General features: G+C 41.2%; 1 protein-coding gene across 1 annotated transcript in view; it reads left to right on the top strand.

Moving 5' to 3' along the window:
* Positions 1-1368: 1368 nt before the first annotated feature.
* Positions 1369-27910, top strand: part of tmem132a (transmembrane protein 132A) — an 87693-nt gene continuing 61151 nt past the window's right edge. The window contains exons 1-4 of the mRNA XM_034094650.1: positions 1369-1450; positions 4401-4621; positions 5826-6026; positions 6124-6304. Coding sequence (XP_033950541.1) covers positions 1369-1450; positions 4401-4621; positions 5826-6026; positions 6124-6304 — 685 coding nt within the window. The remainder of the gene's footprint in view (positions 1451-4400; positions 4622-5825; positions 6027-6123; positions 6305-27910) is intronic.

Here is a 27910-nt window from a genome sequence, read left to right as displayed (position 1 = left end):
TAATAAAATGAAAAGAGGCATTGGTAATAATATTAAAAAAAACAATGTTTGGGTCGTTCGTCGGATAGGCGGTTAGCTGCAAGAAATAACTCCAGTTCAACAAACCATACAATATCTAAGGGAGCGTTATTTCTGGACCATCTTGAAATGTGACGTTCATATTTAAAAGATACACACATTTTATTGTGAGGTTGATTTAATATACACTAAGCCTCTCTTCAACAATACGTTGATGTTAGCTAGTCTATTTTATGCTATAGTAGAGCATAGCGAATTTAAATGAACCTTAACAATGCATACAGTAACCTAACTAGCAAACTAACTATCTAACGTACAAGGATGACCTTATTTTAGCAACCTCGCACAGAAGCCTTTTGGTATACAGTAGAATCCCACTTAATGTTATACACTTCTCTATTACCTTTAACTTGGATGCTACGCATAGCATCGTTAGCACAGATGGAGCTACCAATTGCTCAAATGCTAACCCAACTCTAAACATTCATTAACGTTAGCTTAATAAAAACACCAGTAACATAACATGAAGTACGCAGGGTTGACTTACCGAAGAAACTGCATTCATTACGGTCTGTTTTAACCGCAGATAAATCCTATATTTACATGACGAATAGTCCACCAGGAACCAACACAACAAACACGGCCGAAATCAAGTAGTATTCTCCTCATGAGCTGAGCCCCTGTAGCATCACAGAGCCAATGGAGCTAACGGAGCTAGCAGTGAGACAGAGGAGCTAAGCGCAGCAGTCCCGTTGTCATGAAGGGGGAATCTAACTATATACAGAATATGCTTTTTTGGATCCATGTTAATTTTCTGATGTTAAGTTGGACATTTTAACATAGGGTCTATGGGAATCGCTCCCATCTGCATCCATCGCCTACAGTTTGCAGCATTGGGCTTCACCGCACTGTCCCGGAGTTCGCCGCTTGGCTCTGATAGGCCAGAAGTCGGTTTGATTGCATTCAGGCTCGATTGCTTATCCGGTCTGGGTAGCCCGGATGATGCTGCATCGACATTTTTGATGTCGAATTTTAAACACAGAAATTGTCCATTCGAATTTTTTTAACTTGAATTGAATTTCATTTTTATTTCACATAGGTACATTCGGAGCAAAACAATTCAGATACATGAATTTCCAAAGCAATCTCAAATATATATGCATTGCAAACTGTTTACGTTAGAATTAGAGATTGGTGTCATGGCGGAAAAAAAAAAACCTTTCCATAATGTCCTGCAATGGTACTGAATGTTGCAACTGAAAAATAATATTTAATGTAGAATAGTTTGATATTGACTTTATTTACAGCTACTTGTTGTCACATGACAACTGTGCTCTCCAGTCGGTGGTGATGGCAGAGGTCAGCTGGGCTGGTGTGCAGGGGGGCAAAGGAGGAGTCAGCATTATGCTGCTCGTCTGGATTTCCATAGCAGGTGAGTCTTTGCTCCTCCATTTGTCTTGGTTCTTTGGAGTCAGTGGACAGGAACTTGTGCTTTTGAAGACTCCAACTTCTCATGTTTCTTGTTCTATTGTCAACGAGTGATGTTATTGTCATCTTACTCTTTTTATTATTTATAAAAATTTACATTTTCATCTTTTCCTTACAAAAGCCACTCCAGATGTTAGTGCCTCTGTCCCATCCTAAACCTGATCATCTCCATCTGTCCACCAGACGACTTCCTCATTTACCTCTCATCCAATGTTGCCTTGTTGAGTTGTACAAAGCCATTTAAAGTTACTCTTTTTTATATAATAATTCATCATGAATATTGTGTTGTTGACTTTTCTGTGCAAAAAGTTTAATTATTATTGTTGAAAGATAATTTATAAATATGTTTATATTGTTCATTTATAAAGTATAAAGTAGTACATTCTCAATACTAGACCACGCTTGGCTCCAAGTTAGTTCTGAGCAGAGGTCGCGTTAACCGAATATTTTCCGTCTATGACGGATTTCTTTTAACAATGACGGAAAAATCAGAAAGCCGAGTAGAACAAACTCAGAACAGCGCCAACGTTTCTCCGCAGTGGGGCTACGATATTATGCCGTGTTATGCATGCCAAAAGGAAATTATATTGTTTCCAAACCTAACTGTTGCCGTGGGCATGCATAACATGGCGCTTACAGTTCATGAGCGAGCGTCCACCCCCCACCCCCGTTGACAGTTCACGAGCATGCTCTCTCTATTTATTTATTTTCTACATTGTACATTTATACTGAAGACATTACAACTATAAAACAACACATATGGAATTATCTAGTAAACAAAAAAGTGTTACAAAATCCAGAATATGATTTATATTTTACATAATGCTGTGGTCGCCATACTGGTTAAGTGTGCCTTGCATTCTGAATAAATCACCAACAGTGTCACCAGCAAATGGGTTGCATGAATAGGTTGTTGAATGTTAACAAGCCCTGGGATGGTGTTTCTTACAAGATGCTGCTTCTGGGGCAATCAGGCTTAAGAGGTTAAAGTGATGATGGACGGTCGTTTCTCTTTACTGAGTTGAGTCGTTTATAGGGCTTTCCACTATGCACTAACCCTACCTCTGCACAACACAACTGATGCTCTCAAACACATTAAGAAGGCAAGTCATTCCACAAATTGACTCTTGACACACGTGTTCATTGAAAACCATTCCAGGTGACGACCTCATGAAGCTGACTGAGAGAAGCTAAGAGTGTGCAAAGCTGTCATCAAGGCAAAAGGGGGCTTACAGTTCTTAATGACATATGCCAAATAATACTCGGTAGTGGAGGCCGCTTCTCACGTTTCCTCAGCCTCACTAGCACTCCGGCCCGGGACCCCCACTTTGTCTTCTTTCGGTGCAAGAGCAACATGTAGACATGGCGAATCCCCATTCTTTGACGGTCTCAGTGATATACTGCTGTCCACACAGTTTTTGATGTGTAGAAGTTCTTCTCTACTATATTGTATAGTAGAGTTTGTGTGGTCGGTTCCCATGTTGTGGACAAAGTTAAAAGCACACAACGAAATGTAAACATGTGACGGTCGCAGATTGATCTAAGTGTTTCTTATAAACTGTAGTGGCAAGGGAAAAGGTTTAAGGCATGTTGATTATCATGAAATGAACTACTGTATGATACCTGTCAGGGCTCGACATTATAAATGGCCCGCTAGCCCGGAAGCACTTTTCAGACCCCCCGGGCCAGCATAACGTACTTTCCACTTGCCCGCTCGGGCCACTACAAATATTGTTTAAAAAAAAAAAATGTTTCCTGTGGTATTGGTAACTTGACTAGTAATTTAGTTAAATTGTTTCGTTTATTAACGCTACAACATAGCGTTCCATGAGTCGGTTGTCGTTGTTAGGGGAAAAGCAACCAGCCGTTTGCTGCGGAGCGCAGCGCGAGCAGGCTCCTGTGAGCGGGAGCACGCTCCTTCACTACAGATTATCGCGCCACTTAACCATTCGCCAAATGTTTTTAATACCAGCGGTAACCGGCCAAGCGCAGTGCAAAAAACTATCTTCAAATAAAAGAAAGTCACCGGAGGAGTTAAAGGAGAGTGACGGGGAGCATGATAGATGGAGTTGGCTTCTAGTGCTGCAGTGACGCGTCCTAAAACCCTTTTATAATCTATCGATTAGATTTATGATTCGAACATTATAAAAGTAGGGTAGACATGTGGAGATTATCCGGCTGAACAAAACGGGAATTTATCAAACAGGTTTGTTTTCCACAGACCTTATTTCCCGCTATTTTCCAAAACCCGGTGGAGAAATCCCATTGCTTTCTGTCGAGGGAACCAGCAGCTTACTTCCTGGTTTTAGGACGCGTCACTGGCTGCACCTCTCAATATGATGCCAATATAAACAAGGTCTTCTGTCGGCTCTGTGCCGACCTATGCTGACAAGTAAGTGAAGAGTAGAAAATATAAAGGTATTGGCTATATGGAAATGTCCCAGCAGTTTAGGATAATGAAGGATCTAATCTATAGCCATTACATAGCCATTACATTTCTAACTCCTGATGACAGGAAGGCAGAAAGCGCATTATACAAATAATAATACTCATAATAGCAGACATTTTTTAACAATGACCACAATATCATTATTATAATAAACCAAATATGAAGAATTGAGAAAATACAAGTGATAATACAATTCCACGCGGCGCAGCGGGTCTGGTGGAATAGCACCCATTGACTAGAGTGGCCGCGATCGCTAAAAACGCCGCAGCCGCTTCCGGTGGGATCAGGGGGTAAGGTTGGGGCACTAGTCCCTGGTCCTCTTAAAGGGGCAGCGTGTCATGTATAACTGTATGTCAGTAACTTGTTGCATGATCTGTAACCTATTTGCTTAATGGGACAGAAATAAATTCACCTTTTTCTTATCTTTTCTTTGTTATAACCTCAGTCCCTCAAGCCCTCCTGCAGCCCCCCCTCTCCCTGCCTGTCCACATGTCCGTCGTCCCTCCACCCTGGCACTTCCTTCCTCTGTCTCAGGTGGAGCTGGGCCCCCTTTTCTCCAACTCCAGCCCCTTCTCCTTCTCCCAAAGCTTTCTAATGGTGGCACCGCCTGGCCAGGCCCCCAGACCAGGCCTCCAAGCTTCTTTTGGCCCTTACTCAGTAACACAGGTAAGAGGGAGAAGAACAGGACAGACATATTTCAGTTGGGTTGACAGAAGATGAAAAGGAAGTCCACTCTGCTTAGCAACAGCAGGCACAGCAGGGACAGCAACAGCACTTAAAATGACAGCAGCACTGATCGATGTCTGTTCACATTTATTTTCTATTACCAGTCTTTAAACACTTTCAGAGCCCACACCGTGTTCCTGTCTGTCTTCTTCTGTAGATGGCCCAATTCCAAACTGCCCCTTCGTCTGTAGTGACACTCACAGCTGAATGCTGCCACAGCTTTCAGGTCGGGGTGTAAATACAGCAGTTTTGGAGCAAACTCCCCTCTGTCCGGTAGAAACAGGAAATGCTGTTACTTTTCGTAGCAACGGTTTCAAGTCAGCATCACTGGGACAACAAATTATAAACGATAACTCAAATAAAACTCCAAACATCTTTAATGGAGATTATTTATATATTTTAAATATTCTGTTTACAAGCTGCTTGGTTTTTGAAACAGTTAGTAAATATACACAACTTAACAATCAAATGCACGTTTTCCATTTTCTAGCCTAGACACGGGTATATGATCTTAAGTAAAACATACGAAGTAACCATGACGTTGTTAACTTATCTGTCTGGCAGTTTTTCAGTAAGTGTTTGCACATAACTGTTTAACAGGCCGGGACCGGCTCAAACGGCGTTGGGTCGATCAGGTGGTGCATCAGGTGAAGTCAGGACCGATGCAGACTCACTGGCCCTTCATGTGGAAGTGTGGAGGGGTTGGGTGTGGGGGGCGGTTTGGAAATGGGCCGATATCTTTGTCCTCCAGTCTTTAAGTCTCTTTCCTCCTATTGATTTCTTGATCTTTTTTTTCCTTTTCTTTGCTGGGTACAGTTTAACCATCATGAATCCAAAGTGTTGTGGTCTCGAAAAGTTTACAAAAAACAATATTAAAAAACATTTATCGTTGTTTTCTGCCAGAGGAAAAGTAATGTGTGTTTTTTAACTACAGCTGACATTAAATTGACAAGACTTCCTCCTGGAGAAAGATATGATCACATGGTCTCTTGGACAAAGTGTTCTTCACACAGTCAGCTACCCAACGGTCTGTCAAAACGAGCATGCTAATGTCCAAATCAGAACCGGGTTAATGTTAATTCTACATCAATTCTACATCAATTGTTATAGCTAACTGTCTTGATTCCCCATTATGTTTCCACAGCACATATCCGAGCCCGCCCTCCCTCTTTCCGCCTTCCTCCTTTCAGAGCATGTGGAGAGGGTTAGCGATAAGGGCAGGCAGGAGGGGTTCAGGGTGCGGACACTGTTCCACAGACAGAGCGACACCAGAGCCCGCGGGACCTGCATCACCCTTCATGCTTTCAAGGACACAGAGGAGCACAAGGCCACCTGTCTCCCACAGGTGAGGCCCAGAGTTCTCTCAGTCCTTCTTACTCTTTCATTGCACCATTTGCATTGTTCTTCATGTAATCCCTCCAACTGTGCATACTGTTCCCAAGCCTCCTCTAGGGCTGTGCACGGTGACTCTGACTCTACCCAGTGGCTGGTTTGAGGATCAACACACGAACCTATCACATAAGCATCAGAGAAGAAGGCCCAGTGACATGCGCCCTCGCCGCCGGGGGCAGCACAGGGAACGCCAGTGGAGGAGACATCATCGCCGCCAGCGTACAACTTCTCATCCACTGAAGTAAAGTGCCAACATATTATGCAACGTCTCGACTTTGCCTGAATATACCTGTATTAATTGTTTCAACACGTCTCTTATGGCTCCCTCCCTAAAAAGCCCATGTGTTCTGATTGGCTAGTGTGTATGCTCTTCTGTCGACATCATTGCAGTGCCACTGCACCTGGGGAATCTCTGTAACCACGTGTAGTTCCATTTCTACAGTAATTACCACCACAATTAACAATGCTACTCCACTGCGGCCGATTTGCCTATTTAGTCTGATGTGAGATCGGTGATGTGGGTGCAGTTAAAGAGTAGCACTTCTGTAGCACGTGCCAGGGAGGTCACTCCTCAGACTCCAGGAATTACTTTGAATTCCATGATTTTCTATAATTCAATCTACGTCAACATACACTCTTTTATTACCATCTACACCAGGGGTGGGGAACCTTTTTCCTCTCAAGGGCCATTTCAATTTGTTCAACATCCTCCGAGGGCCGTACAAATGATTGACCTCTGCTTAAAAAACTAAAATCACAGCCCATTCATTTGGCCTTTCTTTCATGCTGTGCAAAGAAAAAGCAACCTCTTAATCCAGATATCTTACCATGACTCGTGCATGCCACGGTTGTGGCATGACCACCCAAACAGAAAGATATGGACACAAGATATGTGCAAATGTATTTAGTTTCATATCCATGTGGAAATGATTTAAGTGGGGGGGGACCTAACCTCCTCGAGGGGGGGATTTTTAAATGTTGAAGTTAAAAGCATCAATCTGATGCACTTTGAGAGCAACATTAGGAGCTCTATGGATACATCTCTCCACACCCAGATGAAATAGATCTGCAAGCAGATTTCTTTTTCTTTATGGATATTTTACAAATCACTCCCCTTTCAAACTGTATTTTTTATTTTTTTTACTGTCATATAGCATTTTATATAGTAGTTTACTTTATTCTCTTATTTTTTATAACTATAATGATCATATAAAGATGTGCCTTTACCTACTGTATGATCAGTATGACAGATGAGCAGATCGCCACTGGGCTTTCAGCTAAAGACACAGCCACGCAAAAACTGCAGCATGTGTACGGCTCCTTATGGGTTCTGCCATTTTTGAAGTGCCGGAGCCGCGTTCTGGTGCTCCCCGTCAGAACTGCACCCGTGTCAGACGAGACATATACCACGTGATGACACGTTAGGCTCGTGTTGTGTTCAAGGACCCTGGCCTGGGCCAGGAAAAACAGGCACTCGCTTGTTTCATTCTTTTGCGGTCTAGATTTCTTACATTTTTTTCTTTTTTGCGTGTGTTTATAAATTACCTCGAGGGCCGTACCAAATTGGCTCGCGGGCCGTATACGGCCCGGGGGCCGGAGGTTCCCCACCCCTGATCTACACTTTGCCTCGGACATTTAACAGGTCAAAATTCCCTCTTATTTATTTATGTAATCGTTTATTTGGCAGGGACAGTGCACAGTAATGAACACTTAAAACATTACACTATGTCAGATTTAGCTTTGAGCTCATTTCCATCTGCAGTCCCTCACATAAAACTAACTAACTAAACTATAATCAGAGATGGGGTCGTTACTAAATTTTTTTAATATATTACATATTACTTTAAAAAAAAGTAATATATTACACTACTTCGTTAATCTCTACATAAAGTAACTCGTTACTTTACTCGTTACTTTACTCGCAGGGCCGGCCCGCCCCTCCCTGCAGGCAGATCACGCAGACTGCTAAAGTTTCAAATGTTCTCTTTAGTTCAGTTTCCATTGTCGCATAAGACTGATCCAGATAGCTCCTGAATGTTTTCCTATCTGACCGTGGCTGTCCTCTGTCTCCTGCTATCTGACCGTGGCTGTCCTCTGTCTCCTGCTATCTGACCGTGGCTGTCCTCTGTCTCCTGCTATCTGACCGTGGCTGTCCTCTGTCTCCTGCTATCTGACCGTGGCTGTCCTCTGTCTCCTGCTATCTGACCGTGGCTGTCCTCTGTCTCCTACTATCTGACCGTGGCTGTCCTCTGTCTCCTGCTATCTGACCTTGGCTGTCCTCTGTCTCCTGCTATCTGACCGTGGCTGTCCTCTGTCTCCTGCTATCTGTATTTTGCGCAGTATATCTCTGCTCACGCTGTTGCGTCGCCGTGTTCTCCTGCGTGTTGGCCATGTGTTGCACTGGAACACACCGCAAAGACTTCAGCCGAGCACGTACGAACTGCGCATGCGTGAGTGGCAATAACTCTCCTTACCAGCAGGCGGCGGTAGTGTGTATTCGTCATTCAAAACAGGCAACAACCGGTAAACAGAGAAGAAGAACAGATACGTGATATAAACAAACAACAAATAGCGTGTGCGGTAGCTTCACCTTACACTAAAAAAACTGATTCTTGGTCCACATAAATATGAAGCAATATTTTCAGATATAATATAACTGAAATCTGTCAAATATAAAGTGGATTTGTTCAAGCAATTAAACACAACGTGAATATGTTGAATATAAACTGAATGTAAGACAATTAGTACAGTTTATTCTATTAAATCCCATAAAGGGGAGGCAGACCCTGAAGGGAGGTAACGCGCATGCGCAAAGCATGACGTTACTGACGTTGACTGTTCACACTGGACGTAGACTTGGTGTTTTCTATGTGCTACCCGCTTGACTTGGCGTTTGGTTTCAACCTACACCGTCGATCGACGGACTTTAGGTAAGTCTAATTGTTTAATATTCCGCTACTTAACCATACGTTATTGAAGATGAACAGTTATTTTAACGTGTTATGCTATACGAATATAATTGTCTGCATGTGTATATTCGTCGTGCAGTTAGTTTCGCGCCACAATGCTGACTGGCTGGCTAGCTAGCGAAACGAGGCCTAGCTAGCGAAACGAGGCCTAGCTAGCGAAACAAGGCCTAGCTAGTTGGGTGCTGCTTGTACTAAGCATGAACCAGAGCCAGCAGCACATTTGGTGCTTTGTTGCCCTCCAAACATAAGCCTGAATGCCCTATTAGGAGGGCTATGTATGTTTCTGTCGCTTAGGTTGCGTCAATAATTACAGTAGTAGCTTAGCCTTAGCCACCGTACTTCCGGTCTGTCTCAATGCGGTGATCGCAGCACAGAACTCCCGGGAATTCGTGAGAGTAAGTAATTCAAGCTACATTGGAGTTCTTTTCGTGTCGCATTTTTAGCTAACACTATCTAATACTTTCTTATATCAACTCCACTCTTCGTTAGTCCATGACATAAAGCTTAGCTGTAGCTCGAGCCAGACAGAAAGAGAGTAGAGTTAGGATACGAAAGAAAAAGAAATGCATAAATACATGGATGAAAATAAATAAATGTAAGACATATTGGAGCCCTCTTAATTTACCAACTTCTATTCATGCATTTATGTACTTGATTTATGTATATATTCATGTATTACTCTGTATTTATTAGGGATGCTCTGATCGATCGGTCACCGATCGAGATCGGCGAGATCGGCCTCTAAACATGCCGATCGCATGACGTAAAATACATGACACTTTTCTCTGTGCGCGGCAAAACAAGCTCGCCAAAATGGCTTCACCAGTCTAACAGTATTTCAAGGTGTCCGAAAAAGACAGTAAAATAGCGGAATGCAACGTGTGTGAAGCAGAAATCCTGCAGCTCCACCGCTGAGACGGACCGGCGGTGAGCGGAGCGAAACACGCAAGAGTTAGACCTAACACACTTAGCTATTTTATCTACCTCTGGAACTAGCTAAACTAGTTATTATAAATATATTTATTCCTCACTGTCGGGTCACTCATTACTGGATCAGTGAGCTGCATGAGATACTGACAGGCTGTCAGGAGAGAGAGGAAAAGAGAGCGCTTCCGCTAATTTCTCCCGTGTTATTATCCCAAGTGAATGTAAACTTGAATAATGTACATCATTTGAATGTAATAATTAAGTTGGTTGTTGTTTGTGGAAGCTCCAGTGAATGAGCCCCATTAACTGAGTTTAAACATCACTTTAAATGGAAGATTTAAAGTGATGTTTAAATCTTCCATTTAGGCCCCGCCCACTCTATCGGAGCATCCCTAGTATTTATTATTTTTCTTCCAATTTGTCTTCATTCTCTCAAGTATTTATTTACTCCTGCAATTATTTATACTATTAATTGTTTCCCTATTCTCTCTTATAGTTATTTGAGCATGCATTTCATTTAGTGATTATTTGATTGATTTATTGATGTTTGTCATGTTGTCCTCCATACTAGGGTTGGTGTGAATAATCAAATATGACATAATACTAATTAATTAGTGATTACAAACCGACATTTTCTACCAAGTAGCATCATTTTTAAATCAAGCTGCTGCTCTACATCACAGAAATCCAGCAGAGGCCTTATTTATTTACATAATATTTCAATATCTGGCTAGTTTGCTGCATTGTTCTACAATGCCAAGGAATAGCTTATTCCTCAACTTTGGAAACTAACCGTGTGCTATTTTTGTTATAGATCGAGGAGCTAAATCAACATTGTGGATGGGCAACCTCTATATAGGTAAGTAATTTGAACGTGATGCAATAATTTCATTTCTTATACTTGATGGCATTGAGAAGTTTTTGAAACTTGTATTTTTTTTTTTTTTTTTTAGGTGTAATATGTGAATGGGCGTGTGGCAATGTAAGGTGTGTGGAAAGTCTGTAGCAAGTAGATACGAGCTGCTTAAACATGGCAAATTAAAACATCATGGGAACAGGTTCCGGCATCCTTGCCCATACACTAATTGCCCCTGCACATTTAGATTGTGGAACAGTCTTTTGAGTCATATATACCGTAGTCATAAAACCCAAACATCTCCAAAGCCATCTGAGTTGTCTACATTTTCATGTCAGTTGTGTGCTTGTCCTGAGCTTTCAAATGAACAAGCTTATTTCAGTCATGTAAATGAACATCTACGGAGAAATGAAACTGTAACATGCATGTTTAAAGATTGTGTTTTTAAAACTAACATCTACAATACATTTCATACTCATAAATACAGGAAACATAATCCCCATATTTTAAGTGATTTCAAAGCTGAGGTTGTTACTGTAGTTGTTGGATTAATTGAATCTGACAATTCTGTTATTGATGGTGCTGCAGATGCAGATGTAGAATCTGATACTTGTATAGATGCACATGGTTGTTTTGATACTGAAGATCTACCCAAGGTTATTGAGCAGAAAATTGCCTCTGTTTTACTGAAATTAGAACACATTTTGTTTGTACCGGCAACTGCAATTGACGAATTACGGCAGGAATTACACTTTTTGTTAAGCTTCTCATCTGTTCCGATAACCTTTAACGGCCTATCGGACATTTTTAAAAACCACTGTGTTGAAATTGATGAGTCCATTGTCAAAGAGCTTGCTCAAGAAGTGTGTAAATCTAATCCCTTGACCAAAGCCTTTGCAAAAGACGGCCCCCTCGCTACATCTTTCAAAAGAAAAAAGTATTACAAAGAATATTTCAGTGTGGTAAATCCAGTTGAGTACATCCTTGATCCCAAGAGTAAAAGAACATATCAGTATATTCCTATATTGCGTTCTTTGCAGCATCTGTTAAGTAACAGTGACATACTAAAAAGTGTAATTCACACACACGAGACACAGAAAAGTGCACAGTGTTTAGGGCACTATAAGTCGATAAGAGATGGCATTTACTCAAAAGAAAATGGCCTTTTTGCTGGGGAGGATTTGAAATTATCATTATCACTATATGTTGATGACTTTGAGGTGTGTAACCCCATAGGTACGTCCAGAAAAACTCATAAACTTTGTGGTGTGTATTGGATTTTGAATAATTTACCACCTGGATCTCACTCAGCTCTTTCTTCCATCTACTTAGCTGTATTATGCAAGACTATTGATGTGAAAGAGTACGGATATGAACACATTTTAGATCCCCTTTTACAAGACTTGGTCATTCTAGAGACACATGGTGTTTTTATTTCAGGTCTTGGAGCGTCTGTGAAAGGCACTGTCCAGTCGGTCATTGCAGACAACCTAGGAGCCCACGGGATAGCAGGGTTCATTGAATGCTTTTCTGGTGTCTACTTCTGCAGATTTTGTACAGGTACAAGAGCAGACATTCAGACTAAAACGGTTCAGTCAGGTTTTTTGAAAATCGTACAAAAGACTTGCATCACAAGCACATTACATTTGCAAGAGAGAATGCCACCATCTGTTGTGGGGTAAAGAGAGAGTGTGTTTTTACAAAAAGATTATCTTATTTTCACGTTACTCGGGGCTACCCTCCTGACATTGCACACGACTTATTTGAGGGTGTTGTTCCAGTTGAGATTGCCCTTTGCATTGGTTTGTTTATTTCCAAGAAATATCTATCTCTTAACACTTTAAATGAGCTTATCCTGAGCTTTCCATACAAGTGGGGGGACAAAACTAACAAACCTCATAGCATACCGCGCACTTTTGCCGCTTCCAAGACCATTGGAGGAAACGCCCACGAAAATTGGAATCTCTTGAGGTTGTTGCCATTTATAATTGGAGACTTGATACCAGAGGCAGAGCCTGCTTGGCATGTTTTGCTTGATTTAAAAGAAATTGTTGAACTCTCTGTCGCCCCTCTTCATAATCAAGAAACTATTGCCTACCTGGACTGTAAAATCGTAGAACACAGAGATAGATTTTTGGAGCTTTTCCCTACAAAACTGTTACCAAAACATCACTATATTGAGCATTATCCTCAAATGATTGAACGTTTTGGACCTTTAGTTGGGCAATGGACCATGAGGTTTGAGGCAAAGCACAGTTTCTTCAAGCAAGTTGCTCGTCACACAAATTGCTTCAAAAATTTACCACTCACATTGGCATTCAAACATCAGCAAATGATTGCATATCATATCACTGCATCCCACCTTAAATCCACATTGGAAGTTTCAAATGTTTCCATGCTTCCTGTGGATGTAGTGAACCAGGCAGTAGTGTTGCACCTTAGGCAAAAATACCCCACTATTAACGAGGTACATTTTGCAAAGCATGCAACCCTTAAAGGAATCTCCTACAGAGTTGGCATGCTCATTCCTTATGGCTCAACTGGTGGTCTCCCTGATTTTGCTGAAATAATTCAAATATGCATTGTTGAAAACAGTGTGAGCTTTGTTGTAAGGGTATTGTGTGCATGGTATCACGAGCACTTCAGAGCGTATGAGTTGACCATATCTCCAAATACAGAGGTTGCCCTCGTTGATGTTGAACACCTGCTCGATGCTTATCCACTCTGTGACTACACTGTCGGTGTAAGGCGAATGGTTACCCTGAAAAGGCATATCATTGTTTAAGGTTGGTCTGAATGTGACTTAAACAGCTGTGAATGAAAGCTGAATACTCTGTAGATATTTCTTTATTTAAAAGGGACAATTCACATTAACATGAACAACGTCCATCATGTAAAGATGCCAGATTTAGCCATGTGCCAAATTTCACCTGCAGTCTCTAGCAGGATGATTGCATTTGAGAAAACATTAGAAAGCATACAAAAACACAACATGTAAGCGTAAAACATGAGCACATGCGCATATAAAGAAGTAACAACCACTATTCCATGCCATTACAGCTATCCCTGTGTAAGCACAACACAAGCATAAAATAACAATTAATTACGTAAATGTTACAAGTTAATATTTAGTGATGGTTTAGTACTTGTCCTAACTTTGTTTCTCTGTGTTTGTTTCCTAGAATACATTGAGGAGAAAGATGTCATGTCCTGTCCACCTGCGAGTTGTTCTTGGTGTAGATGACGCAAGAAAACTTACCCTCAAGTCAGGAATGCCATCATCTGTGGATCAACTTGTCCTTGAGATAACAACTTATTTTGGACTTGAACAACAGTTCAGGCTCAAATACAAGGATCTCGACTTTGGAAATGAGTATTTTAATCTTGAGTCAATCAGTGACATTGAAGACAAGGCTACTGTAAAAGTGGTATTTGTTTCATGTGAAGAAACTAGCTCCAGCATTCCAGAGACATCACTACCTTGCAGCACCAGCACACCAATAACTTCACCCATGACATGCAACAGCTCTGTGATCCTAGAGCTGACCTGTGTAAATGCCCTTCATACTACATCCCCTGATGAAGACGGCTTGTCTTCTCAGCACTCATTTGGCAGTGGAGACGCTGTCATTCTAGATCCAGCTCCAGAGACAAGAACCTCCTCCTGGCCACCAATCTTCTTAGTTCCCCGCTTTTCATATTTTGCTGAATTTCAGCTCCAAAGAGCAACTGCTGATTTCAGAGCAAATGGCACTCTTCTTACCCCTTCTCCTAAACTGCGAATGGATATCCTTGAAGGCATGGCTGAAGAGATATTCAAATACACAGCATATCCCAGTGATTCCCAAATCGAAGAGGCTGCTACAGTGCTTGTGCATACCTATCCATATTTGAAGGAGAGAGGAACTCGTGCTGGCCATGAGGGATGGAAGCAGTATCTAAAAACAAAGGTTGCCAATTTCCGCACAAAACTAAACAAGATTGGACACCCTGAGGTCAGTGTAAACTCTCTCAAGAACAAGCGCAAAGGACAAGAACAAGCGGCTGCAAATATCAAAAAGCCAAGAAAGGCAGAAGTGAACTTCCTCCCACCACTCCCTAGTGGTGAAACAAGAGACAGTCTTGAGAAAGAAAGGGTAGTGCTCCTGACCGAGGTGAAAAAGAGAAACAACGACGCTGTAGTCAAAAAGAAGATGCAGAAGACCTTCGCCTACAGACGCCAAGAGATTGTCCAGGATGCTCCTGTGGTGGCTGAACTTGTAAACAAGTGGCCTGCCTTGTTTACAGTGAGTGAAGTGAGTATTGTTAATAATGATATTTTGATATTAATATTGCTCTGCTGATGTAGAGCTTACTCACACTGTTTAGTGAAAGTATAATTGAAGAACATGACGTTTATTTCATTGTTTGTCTCAGATAAATGCAGAATTCATGCGAATCACAACTTTGCCACTCCAAGCCAAGTTCCTGGCAGAGCTTGACAGATACTCGCCTAACCTACTGAAGGTCTTCCACAATAGAGGAGGAGATGCTGGAAGGAAGATCCGGCTTCTCATGGCGCCGACAGCTAGGGTAAGTGCATTGTGCATTACATCATTTAGCCATATGAGCATCTTTTTGCCATCCAACACTGGTTTTAAGAAGTTTAAAAAAATCCTTGAAAATATATAGGTTTGTTTTGTACAGTTCATGTAAACAGGTTAGTACTGCCACTAACCACCAATGAAGAGCAATCTGAAGTGCAGCTCATTTTAAACCACAACATGAAGGTTTCTTGAGATGATAGTTTTAAAAATAGATGAACACAATCAAGTAATATGTGGATGTCCTATTAAAGGGAAGCTCAATGTAGAAAGAGAAAGGTGTCCCAAGTATTTTCAGATTGAAAATATTTCTAATGCACGCAAAATATTGATTTCACATTAACAATAAATCCCAATCATGTCAGTTTTCTTAAAACTATTTGGATGTTTAAAAGTATTCAGTATGTTCAATCTACATTAATACATTGTTTGTCGTATCCAAACTTAATTGCTATCGTATGTGGGTGGTTATAGGATCCTTTGTAAAGGCTAAATTAATTTTTCACACATACCAAGCGGTTTATATATGATAAGAATAAATGTAACAACATTCTGATATTAAAAACTACATTTGAGTTTAAAGCACATGTATTTTGATCAGACTTACATGTGTCAACCTTCTTCTCGCATGTTTTTTACATTAACAATAACTAATATACTTGTGCATACATTTTTTGTGCAAAGTCTTGAAATATTGAATATGCCTTGTTTTTATAGAGTGAGGACATTGAGCTCAAAAGAGACTCTGTCCTGAAAAGTCTGTGTGCCTACCTGAAGGAGGACAGCAACAGTCTCATCAAGGAGTTCCTGGTAAGTAATTTGACTGTAATTTTTTTTATATTAAAGGTACATAACAATGTGTGAAAAGGTGGGGTAGGTAAGTTTCAGAAACCGGCTCGAGATATTCCATGGAATGCTCTTAACATCCCGATAGCAATGAATATCTGAAGTGCTTTGACAAAAAATCCATAACAAATGTCATCTGTAGAAGCCGTAATACTGTAAAAAGTACAACCAATCCGTTTAGCCGGCCCGGCTAAACGGATTGGTTGTACTTTTTACAGTATTTTATTGGATGGCCTACCTGCCTGTCAGCCTTCCATCGGGGCACAACCTTAACTCGTGCCCTCATTGGTCATGTGCGCGTTCGTGTGTGTTGGAGGAGGGGCTCTGTAACGAAGTGGCAGATTTTCTCCGGTTGTGTATTTTCAAATTCTAGCGATCTCGAGCCGGTTTCTCAAACTTACCTACCCCACCTTTAAGTGTATAATGGCTTAAATATAAGTTTGTTATTTGTATTACCCTAGAATTATCATTTTTGTTGTCGACATAGGAGCGGGTACGTGCCGCAATGATTCTACACTAGCACAGAACGGACAAACATAATGGCCATACACGTTTTTATACATAGTAGGTGCCTGCTAGAAAAGCCTTAGTTATTGAGCTATAATGTATAGTACTATAGATAAATAACCAAGTCCATCTTCAGCACACTTGATACTGAAAGGCTTGAGGCAGTGGTGGATTATGCCATCTTCAGTTACTAAATTACTGTCCTTGAAGGCCACCATATTTTCTGAACATTTTCCCAAAGGGAGGGTGAAGTAAGGGAACTTTGCTATCTCCGATATTACGCACTGAACCTTTTAAACTTACTATGTCTACTTTTTCAAAATTGTCATCTTGTTTTCCACCTTTTTTTAGAATGTCAGGAGTGAGGAAGCCGAGAGTGCAATCCCACGGACTACCATGGGACTTTATGTGATCCGCAATGAGGGCGCTCAGGAAGAGGACGGGCCAGAGGATGTCGGTGTGATCATCGAAGGTGTGGAACTGCTATCAAATCTGCGAAGTATTTCGTCAGGATGGGCCATGCTTTTTGGGTTGATTTACACTCTCAACTTGAGCTATCCACAGGAACTCAAGTTCACTTTCGAGTTTTTACAGAAAGTATTGATGAACTTGGATGGCAACAAGCTGTCACCAAAGGTCCAAAGCCTTAAAATCAAGATGCTTCAGTGAGCCCATCATTTCAGGGCTGGACAATCAAGCTGTGACAAGAATTTTTCTTGTTGGACAATATACGTTTGATGACTACATACTACTTAAGGCGGTTCAAGTAGGAAATCTTGAACTCTGGGACAGTTATTTTTGGCACATTCATTCTGTTTGAACTTTAATGGACCATTTTGGTGGAGAAAACTGTTCTTTGACATGTACATTTTTCAATGAGATTGCATAATCTTTTGTTGCAATAGATGAGAACGAGCGATGGAGATCCCTTTTTTTTATCGCCATAAACATCTCATGGACTCGCCACTTAAAAAGCTGAGATTCCTCTTCGAAAGTCAGTCTGGAAATGTTTACAATGGACAATTGTTATGTTCTTAAAAGTTGCAAGGTGTTGAATTTTAACATTTCTGTGTTAATACCTAATAGAGTGGTGCAGTGATGTATTTTTGTAGGCCGACCCTGAAGTAAGCTGCGCAAGGGTTCCCTCGACAAAAAAGCGGAATTTCTCTGTGGGTCTGTGGAAAACGAACCCGTTTGATAAATGCACATTTTGTTCAGCCGGATAATCTCAACGTCTACCTACTTTTATAATAATTACAATTATAATAATACAAATTATAAAAGTAGGTAGACGTGGAGATTATCATTTCATTATCAAATCATTATTATTTGTCAAGGGAACCCTTGCGCAGCTTACTTCAGGGTCGGCCTACAAAAATACATCACTGCACCACTCAATATTTAAAAATGTTGCACTTGAATTTGATTCCAACGCTTTCTGAAAGCGTCAGGAATGGAGCAGCTCAAGGTAGCTTAATGGGTTACAAAGGGGACTGCAGTTGCCTCCTGTTTATTTCTGACCATTATATTTTATTAACTGTGAAAAAAGTACTCATGCTGTGAAAACAAAGCTGACTGTTCAGTGTTTACAATGTGGTTGTGAAAATATTGTGAAATATTTGTGGTTTAAGGTTTAGTGAACAGCACTAGGTTGAAGAAAATACCATCATAGTTTGAGCTCAAAGTAATGAATGTTTGGTCTTTGGAAGTTAATCTGGAAATGTGACAAATTGACAGATTTGATGATGAAAGGATGTGAGCAGATGTTGAAAAAGTTCCATTGTGAATTAAACCTTGGAAAACTATTCTTGTATGTGCATATATGATTTAGTTGCACAATGACGCATATGCAAAGCATTTAAAACATCCCTTAACCTTTATGTGCAGTAAGTGAATCAACACATTAGGTTTATTTAAAACATCACTTAACCTTTATGTGCATTAAGTGAATCAACACATTAGGTTTATTTAAAACATCCCTTAACCTTTATGTGCAGTAAGTGAATCAACACATTAGGTTTATTTAAAACATCACTTAACCTTTATGTGCAATAAGTGAATCAATACATACATTTTATGTAAAAGTTGGCATTAATTCTATTAATCCCATCTAAAAGTTACTTAATTATTTCACACCAAGTCAACGTAATGGAAAAACTTAGCATTGAAGTGAGTATTTACATTAAACATACATGATAAAATTGAATGGAAAATTTACATGTAATTCAAACACTTAAAGTCAACGCTTTTGGCTTAATTAATTTTTTGAGTGTAGCATGTGTTCTTTGCAGGTGCTTGTTGAGGCTTGACGTGGTGTTTCCAGCACATTCCTGTCTATTCTTCGGACAAACTCAAAATAATGGGCATACCTCCACCCCTCGAAAGTTATCGCTGACTCAGCCATGTTTATGCAGTGTCACTACCCGATCTGCAGCTCTGCCCGATCTGTACTGCGCATGTGCGAGATGGTCCGCCATATTTGACAACTCCGGACGGCAACCCAAGAAGGACACTTGACACAGTGGCTTTTAGCAAAGCTCAAAAGGAAAACGAGAGAGAGATGAGTTATTGTTATTACAACGTGACTTCACTATTATTTAACAACTCTTTTTATTGGGTTCTTTTATTTGGGGTTAAGTACATTGTCAGAATAAGTGAGAAATGAATTTAACTTCTGTTAGACAGCTATCATACTGAATACATATTTACTGTGAATGTGTGCAAACATGTATGGCATATAGCTGTCTAACATAAGTTACATTCATTTCTCACAGCTCTGTCCGATCGGGCAGAGCTGCAGATCGGGTAGTGACAAGCAGCACTGCACGTGGAGATGTGGACGCGCAAGTCGCGCAGATTACGTACATATAAACCTGCGGCGGAAACCCCTCTTGTCTGTCAGTGTGATGATGACTGATTTTAATACGTAACGAAGTAACGCGTGTCGGGGCAATGTTAGTAACTGTAGTGTGATTACTGAATTATAAAAGTAGCGCGTTACACTACTCCGTTACCGACAAAAGTAATATTATTACAGTAACGCGTTACATCCAACTCTGACTATAATAATAATAATATATTTATGTTGTTAGCGCTTTTACAGGTGCTCAAAGATGCTTTACAGATATAGTGAAGATAAAATAAAATAAAATAGAACAACAAATGAATATATAGTTAAAGTTAAAGTCAAATAATACAAAAACAATCACACATTAAAATCCAGATTGAAGAGGTGAGCCTTTTGAAGGTGGTGAGGTCAGGGCCGTCTCTGATGTGTTGTGGGAGTGAGTTCCAGAGGGAGGGGGCAGCGACGGAGAAGGCTCTGTCCCCCCAGGTCCGGTGATTGGTGCGGGTGGGGATGGATAGGAGGTTGGCTTCTGATGAGTGGAGGCAGCGGGAAGGGGTGTGGTGGTGCAGCAGGTCTGTGAGGTAGGGGGAAGGGGTGTGGTGGTGCAGCAGGTCTGTGAGGTAGGGGGAAGGGGTGTGGTGGTGCAGCAGGTCTGTGAGGTAGGGGGAAGGGGTGTGGTGGTGCAGCAGGTCTGTGAGGTAGGGGGAAGGGGTGTGGTGGTGCAGCAGGTCTGTGAGGTAGGGGGAAGGGGTGTGGTGGTGCAGCAGGTCTGTGAGGTAGGGGGAAGAGGTGTGGTGGTGCAGCAGGTCTGTGAGGTAGGGGGAAGGGGTGTGGTGGTGCAGCAGGTCTGTGAGGTAGGGGGAAGGGGTGTGGTGGTGAAGCAGGTCTGTGAGGTAGGGGGAAGGGGTGTGGTGGTGCAGCAGGTCTGTGAGGTAGGGGGAAGAGGTGTGGTGGTGCAGCAGGTCTGTGAGGTAGGGGGAAGGGGTGTGGTGGTGCAGCAGGTCTGTGAGGTAGGGGGAAGAGGTGTGGTGGTGCAGCAGGTCTGTGAGGTAGGGGGAAGAGGTGTGGTGGTGCAGCAGGTCTGTGAGGTAGGGGGAAGGGGTGTGGTGGTGCAGCAGGTCTGTGAGGTAGGGGGAAGGGGTGTGGTGGTGCAGCAGGTCTGTGAGGTAGGGGGAAGGAGTGTGGTGGTGCAGCAGGTCTGTGAGGTAGGGGGAAGGGGTGTGGTGGTGCAGCAAAAGCCTATATAAATAATTACAATATAGTGATGTTCCCTCAGTGTGTGATTTATTAACTCCTTCGTGCATGAATTACAACAAACTAAGGATATTTTCATTTTATGCATGAAAAAAAATAACGTTTTTATAAAACAGATTTTTCCAAGGACTTAAGTAAGTAATATATGTTTAACAAACTTTAACTATAAAATACAATACACACATTTGACATGTTTATATGAGGACCCCCTTGGTGGTTCTAGGAATATTTTATATACAATTGTGTTTTCTATTTAACTTATTGTACTAAGATTATTTTTGTAATCATGCATGGGTTTTTATTAACCTTTCTTTTCTTTAAAAAAAAAAAATTCTCACGTACCCCATGCAGTACCCCAACGTACCCCTAGGGGTCCGCGTACCCCCATTTGAGAATCACTGCCGTAGAGGATGCTATTGCAGTAGTGGAGTCGTGAAGTGATGAATGCATGAATCAAGGTTTCAGCAGCAGAGGAGGAGAGTGATGGCGGAGACGGGCAATGTGTTTGAGTTGGAAAAAGGCGGTCCTGGTGATGTGATTGATGTGGTGGTTGAATTTGAGCTGACTGTCGAAGATGACTCCGAGGTTGCGGGTGTGAGGGGGGGGATAGAGTGTGGCTGTCAATGGTGAAGTTGAAATTCTGGATGTCTTTGATACGGGATGGGGGGCCGATGATGATGATGATGTCTGATTTGGCACTGTTCAGTTGGAGATAGTTTGTTTGCATGCATGCTTTTATTTCTGAGAGACAGTTGGTGAGAGTGGAGTGTGTTGTGGGGGTGATGGTTTTTGTTGAGATATAAAGTTGGATGTCATCGGCGTCGCAGTGAAATTGAAGGTTGTGGCGAGGGGGGCACACATTATTTTGCCAAGGGGGAGCATGTAGAGGATGAAGAGGAGGGGGGCAAGCACCGAACCCTGGGGGACGCTTTGGGACAGAGGAGCAGTGGAGGAGGTGCAGTTGTTGATGTTGACAAACTGATGTCTGTGAGGTAGGATTTCAGCCAGGAGAGTGCAGTGTCAGTGATGTTGAGTGATGATTGGAGGAGGGACAGCAGGATGGCGTGGTTGATGGTGTTGAATGCTGCGGTGAGGTCGAGGAGGATGAGGATGTTCAGGTTGTCGGAGTCAGAAGAGAGGAGGAGGTCGTTTGTGATTTTGAGAAGAGCTGTTTCGGTGCTGTGTTTTGATCGGAAACCGGATTGAAAAGCTCAAAGAGGTCATTGGAGCTGAGGTGGGATTTAAGTTGTGAGGCAACGACATGTTCAAGTCTTTATGACAGAAAGGGGAGATTTGAGATGGGCCGGAAGTTGGACATGATGTCAGGTGTGAGTCCAGGTCTTTTGAGAATGGGTGTGACAGCAGCCAGTTTGAGAGGGGGGGGAACTGATCCAGATCTGAGGGAGGAGTTAATGATGGTGGCGATGAGTTGGGAGATGGCAGGGAGGCTCTTTTTAACACATCTGGAGGGCATTGGGTCAAGTGTGCAGGTGGACTTAATTCCAGTCATGAAGTCGGACAGTTGCATGGGGTCACAGGGGAGAAGTGGGACAGGGGCTGTGAGGTGAAGGGGGGGAGCCAGGAGGGGAGGTGGGGGATGCAATGAGGGTGTCAGATTGCTGTAAATGTTGCTGATTTTGGTTTGGAAAAACGAGAGGAAGGAGTTGCACTGTTCGGTGGTGAAGGATGAGGTGGCGTTGTCACAGGGTTTGAGAAGTTTGCTGATGGTGGAGAACAGACGCTTGGGGTTGCTGGAGCCAGACTGAATGATTTGTGAGCAGTAATTAGACCGGGCTGCTTTGAGTGTGTTGCTGTACTGCTGGAGATAGTCTTTGTAGATTTGAAGATGGACTGTTAGTGTGGGTGGTTAAGTTGACATTTCCTTGATTTCATTTGGTGGAGTTCGGGGGTATACCAGGGGGCGGAGTGTATGAAAGAGACATTTTTTGTTTTTGTGGGGGCCAGTTCATTGAGACAGAAGGAGAGGGTGCTGTTATAATAGTCCACATGTTCAGATGGGTTTTCAGAAAGTGTGGGGGGGAGGGGGGAGACAGACATCTTGCAGGTAATGGAGGCAGTGATTGCTGAAGGTGAGATGGATTTGAGATTTCTGTAGGTTATTGTGCGTTTTTGCTTTTGGGCGGGGATGGGGATGTTGATGTCCATGATGATGGCCAGGTGATCAGAGATGTGGAGATTGAGGCTGGACAGATGATGGATGGTGAGACCAGTGGAACAGACCATGTCCAGGATGTGACCACGGCTGTGTGTTGGGAAGTCGATGTGTTGAGAGAAGTTGCAGCAGTGAAGGGTTTCCTTAAATTCAGAGGCATATTTGCAGGTCGGGTCGTCAACATGAATGTTAAAATCACCTAAGAGGAGAACAGATGGAGATATGGCAGAAAGCTGAGTGAGAATGTCAGAGAGGTCGGAGAGATAGGAGAGGTTTGGCTTCGGGGGACGGTAGATGATGGCTGTGACCAGGGGAGTGGGACCAGAGAGTTTAAAGCAACCTGATCTCACCAGAATGCGTGACTCCACCACGACTCCTTAACACCACAATGCGTGGTGGAGTCACGAACTTTGTTACATCTACGTGTCGGCACCACGCAAACAACCCCAATGTAAAGTGAATGAGGCTCCTTTGTCGTGGTGCACACATGCATTTCTACAACGTCCCGCAGTGAGCTTTTATTCTATACAACGTTTTTTTAAATCTACTTTATAGCTTGTAGTAACTCACGGGAGGCTTCTTTTATTTTATTTGTATTCATAATCATTTTTATTTTTCGTCAGAATGTAAAAATTACATCAGTTACGAATTGTTGTTCTCAAAAAACAGTGCATTGTGTGTAATGCAACTGTGATTTTTATTAAATTAGTTAGTTTTTAAGGAAGGCCAGAGCTTCAGCTGTGTCAAATAGATTGTTCCCTTTAGTTAACGTTATTTAAAAGATAATGATCATGTCCCCTGTATTGTATTACGAGCGTCCATTGGATAACGGAGAATTGTACACCCGGAAGTAAGTAGCCTATTCTCCTTACTGTCGATTGATTTTACAGTGATATCTGAACTACTGATCGACTAAAAAACACCAGATTATCCTTGTTAATCACACAACATTGATTGGTTTGAATTGTGTGCAATGCTTTTGTATTATCCCCCTTCGATTCGGAGAAACAAATGTTTTTTCTGAGTTTTAGGATGGCCGAAGACACTACACTACCCAGAATCCTCAGCTATCGTTTGGGACTACACCATGTGCTTAGCTTGACAAACCCCGTGATCAGTCCTCAACCTCTGTGATTGGATGTTGTGCGCGAAGTTTACACAGAGCGTCAAAAAGGACTTTGAAATGGAATGAAACCCATCGACGGCACACTATTCAAAACAGGAATCGAACGTGTCCTCCCCCCCCCTCCTCCCCCCTTAGGTCACAGGCTCCTCCAATAGTGCTACGCAATAAAACAGATACACAGAAAAAATAGTGAAATAGTGCAATAAGAGTCTATACAAGTGATTGGAATATGATATATTAGATAAATAATTTCTAAGTAGCAGCCAGATGAATGTTATGGATGTTGTTTCTAAGTTCAGGTGTTTAATAATCGTATAGCCTGTGGGATGAAGCTGTCTCTGTGTCTGGTGGTTTTAGTCCGGATGCTGTGGTACCGCCTGCCAGACGGCAGCAGACAGAACAGTTTGTGGCTGGGGTGATGGGGTCCTTTATAATCCTGAGGGCTTTCTTTAAGGTTGACCTGGTATTTTTACTCCACTACATTTATTGTAGTTACTTTACAGATTTGGATTAATGATATGAAATATAAACAACCCTTAAATCAGACTTTAGTTACACCTGAGTGAAATTCAGTGAAGGTGATTGTCAAGTGCCAACAATCAGGCGAGATATTTGATAGTTGGTGCTTGAGAAGACTACATATTTATCTGCAGATCCGTTTAAAGCATATTCATTACTCGTTATTCTCTAATAGTTCATTAAAGACTGTATATAATTGCTATTTTGCACATCCTTTTCAAGATTTCAAGATTTTCTAAGGTTTATTGACATATCATATACACAACAGTGTAGTTATGCAATGAATGAAAAACTTGGGTCACAGGTTCCTCAACAGTGCATTACATGACATCTATCAATATGTGTGTACCTCCACCATTACACTGTCGTATTCTGCACATTTCTTATACTATCTACATACATAACAGTATAATTAATGTGGATAATATCAGTTAAAATAAGTGCTTCAACATAGTTAATATTGCAGGAAAGTTGATTGTCAAGTTCCAAAACAAACCATGCAATTTAGACTTTGTCAGGCTTAATATTTATCTGTAGATATATACCCCCAAAGCTTTTTTCCTATTTAAAAGAAGACCTTAACCTAAAGTATTCTTTAATGTTTAAATAAAGCCTTATTAGTTAGCACATCCTCCTATCAGGCACTACACTGTTTTATTCTAGATATTGAGTATCTTCTTGATATTTTCTATTCTATATTTATATCATTGACCTTCTACTTTCCCACTATTTTGTATGTACTCTTAATATTTAAATGTTTTCATAGAATATAACATATTCAAAAGTGCTTTACAAAAATGAAAGACATTAAGAAAAAGGCATTTTAAACAGTCATTAAAAAGCAACACAATCTTCCTGCATTGCAATTACTCTAAACGTGCTTTAACCAGTAGGTGGTTTGGGTTAAAAAGCTGTCAAGTTTACAGTGTTAACAAAATAAAATATACTGCTGTTTCTGGTTTAGTTTATGACGAATATTATTTTGTTGTTTTGATATTTGTAACACAAAAGCGATGGAAAAACCCACAGCAACACAGCGGTCTAGTAGTTAATAAAAAACAATAATATCAAAACAAAATATTACTACTAACTTTATTGTGAAATTAAAACAGAACTGTAAAAGAATAGTTTCCGGTCTATTCTGATGCCCGATCTCTGGAGATAAATAAAGAACTACGACAGATGTGTATTATTTAATGCAGCCAAACCATTTATTACAATGCATTCATGTGATGACTTTCAAAGAGTAAAGCAAGCACTGCTGAATAAAGTATGATTTTATCTTTTACGAAACCTTTTTTTTTCATATGGAATGCAGTTGGAGGTCAACCAATCAAAGAGCTTGAGGACTGATCACGGGGTTTGTCAAGCAAAGCACATGGTGTAGTCCCAAACGATAGCTGAGGATTCTGGGTAGTGTAGTGTCTTCTGCCATCCAAAAACTCAGAAAAAATATTAGTTTCTGCGAATCGAAGGGGGAAAATACAAAAGCATTGCACACAATTCAAACCTATCAATGTTGTGTAAATAACAAGGATAATCTGGTGTTTTTTAGTCGATGAGTAGTGCAGATATCACTGTAAAATCAATCGACAGTAAGGAGAAAACTTACTTCCGGGTGTAAAATTCTCCGTTATCCAATGGGAATGGACGCTCGTAATACAATACAGGGGACATGATCATTATCTTTTAAATAACGTTAACTAAAGGGAACAATCTATTTGACACAGCTGAAGCTCTGGCCTTCCTTAAAAACTAACTAATTTAATAAAAATCACAGTTGCATTACGAACAATGCACTGCTTTTTGAGAACACAAATTCGTAACTAATGTAATTTTTACATTCTGACGAAAAATAAAAATAATTATGAATACAAATAAAATAAAAGAAGCCTCCCGTGAGTTACTACAAGCTATAAAGTAGATTTAAAAAACGTTTTATAGAATAAAAGCTCACTGCGGGACGTTGTAGAAATGCGTGTGTGCACCACGACAAAGGAGCCTCATTCACTTTACATTGGGGTTGTTTGCGTGGTGCAGACACGTAAATGTAACAAAGTTCGTGACTCCACCACGCATTGTGGTGTTAAGAAGTCGTGGTGGAGTCACGCATTCTGGTGAGATCAGGTTGGTTTTGTCAGTGTCCTTTGTGTTTTCTGTTACTATTAATTATCCCTTGGTTTCAACTTGGTTTGGCCAAGCCACTATATAGGTTCCTTGGTTTTTCATTGGAGCAGGTCAGTTGGTTGAGTTAACGCCTAAGTGTTAATGTTTCTTTGAGGTACTTTCTGTTGACCTCTTTTATAGGCCTAGTTATTAGAAATGATTGATTTATGATGTTTTCTGTGGACTTTTGGGTAAATAAAAAAACCAGTTTATTTAAACCACTCCTGTGTCCTGTTGTTCATACCCCTCACTGTTTATTCATCATTCAATTCATTCTAAATTGTATTCTGTAGATTGTGTACATTACTTTTCACTTTACTGCTTTTTGCACTCCTGGTTAGAAGCTAAACTGCATTTCGTTGTCTCGGTACCTGTACTCTGTGCAATAACAATAAAGTTGAATCTCATCTTGAGCAGGAACAAATGTATTTACTTAGTACATATCTGACATTAATGATTAAACACATGTGTGCATTCTTTATAAATGCAACTGGTCAAAACCACTGACGGAAGTAGTTTTGCAAAGTAGTGGTTCTGTCTTTTACATGTAGGATTCAACCCCCCTTGTATTGATTTGTTTTAAAATGAACAGACACTTGATTCATTCATTTGTAGTGATATAATAATTGTTCATCGGCAACGAAGAACGCCAAGGCAAATTCCGCCATTGCAAACCGAGTCAAGCCGACTCCGAGGTGTCCGACTTCAGGCAAGCTTTTTGAGACCTCCCGCAGCTGCAATCAGCTATTCTCGTCTACTTTCGAGCCGCCACAATAATAATAAAAATTATGATTATTACCTTACTTTTGTCTATTTTTATTCCTCTGTGTTGCGTTTTCAAGGTGCAATGCCAAGACACATTCTTCGTATAAATCAGCACCACATTTGTAGTTCTTCCGGTTTGCAAAGACATAGGGTCGTACAATACAGGGGCGCCGCCAGGGATTTTGGGCCCCATGAAAATATATCACATTGGTTACTTAAACATTTTTTTCTTAATGTTCTAAAATTGTTTGGGCCCCTGTCAGTCACAGGCCCTTAGAATCGTCATAACTTTTCACCC

Source organism: Pseudochaenichthys georgianus, chromosome 1 (genome assembly GCF_902827115.2).
Source record: "Pseudochaenichthys georgianus chromosome 1, fPseGeo1.2, whole genome shotgun sequence".
In the NCBI taxonomy this organism is placed as follows: Eukaryota; Metazoa; Chordata; class Actinopteri; order Perciformes; family Channichthyidae; genus Pseudochaenichthys; species Pseudochaenichthys georgianus.
This window is presented reverse-complemented; position numbering and strand designations above follow the sequence as displayed.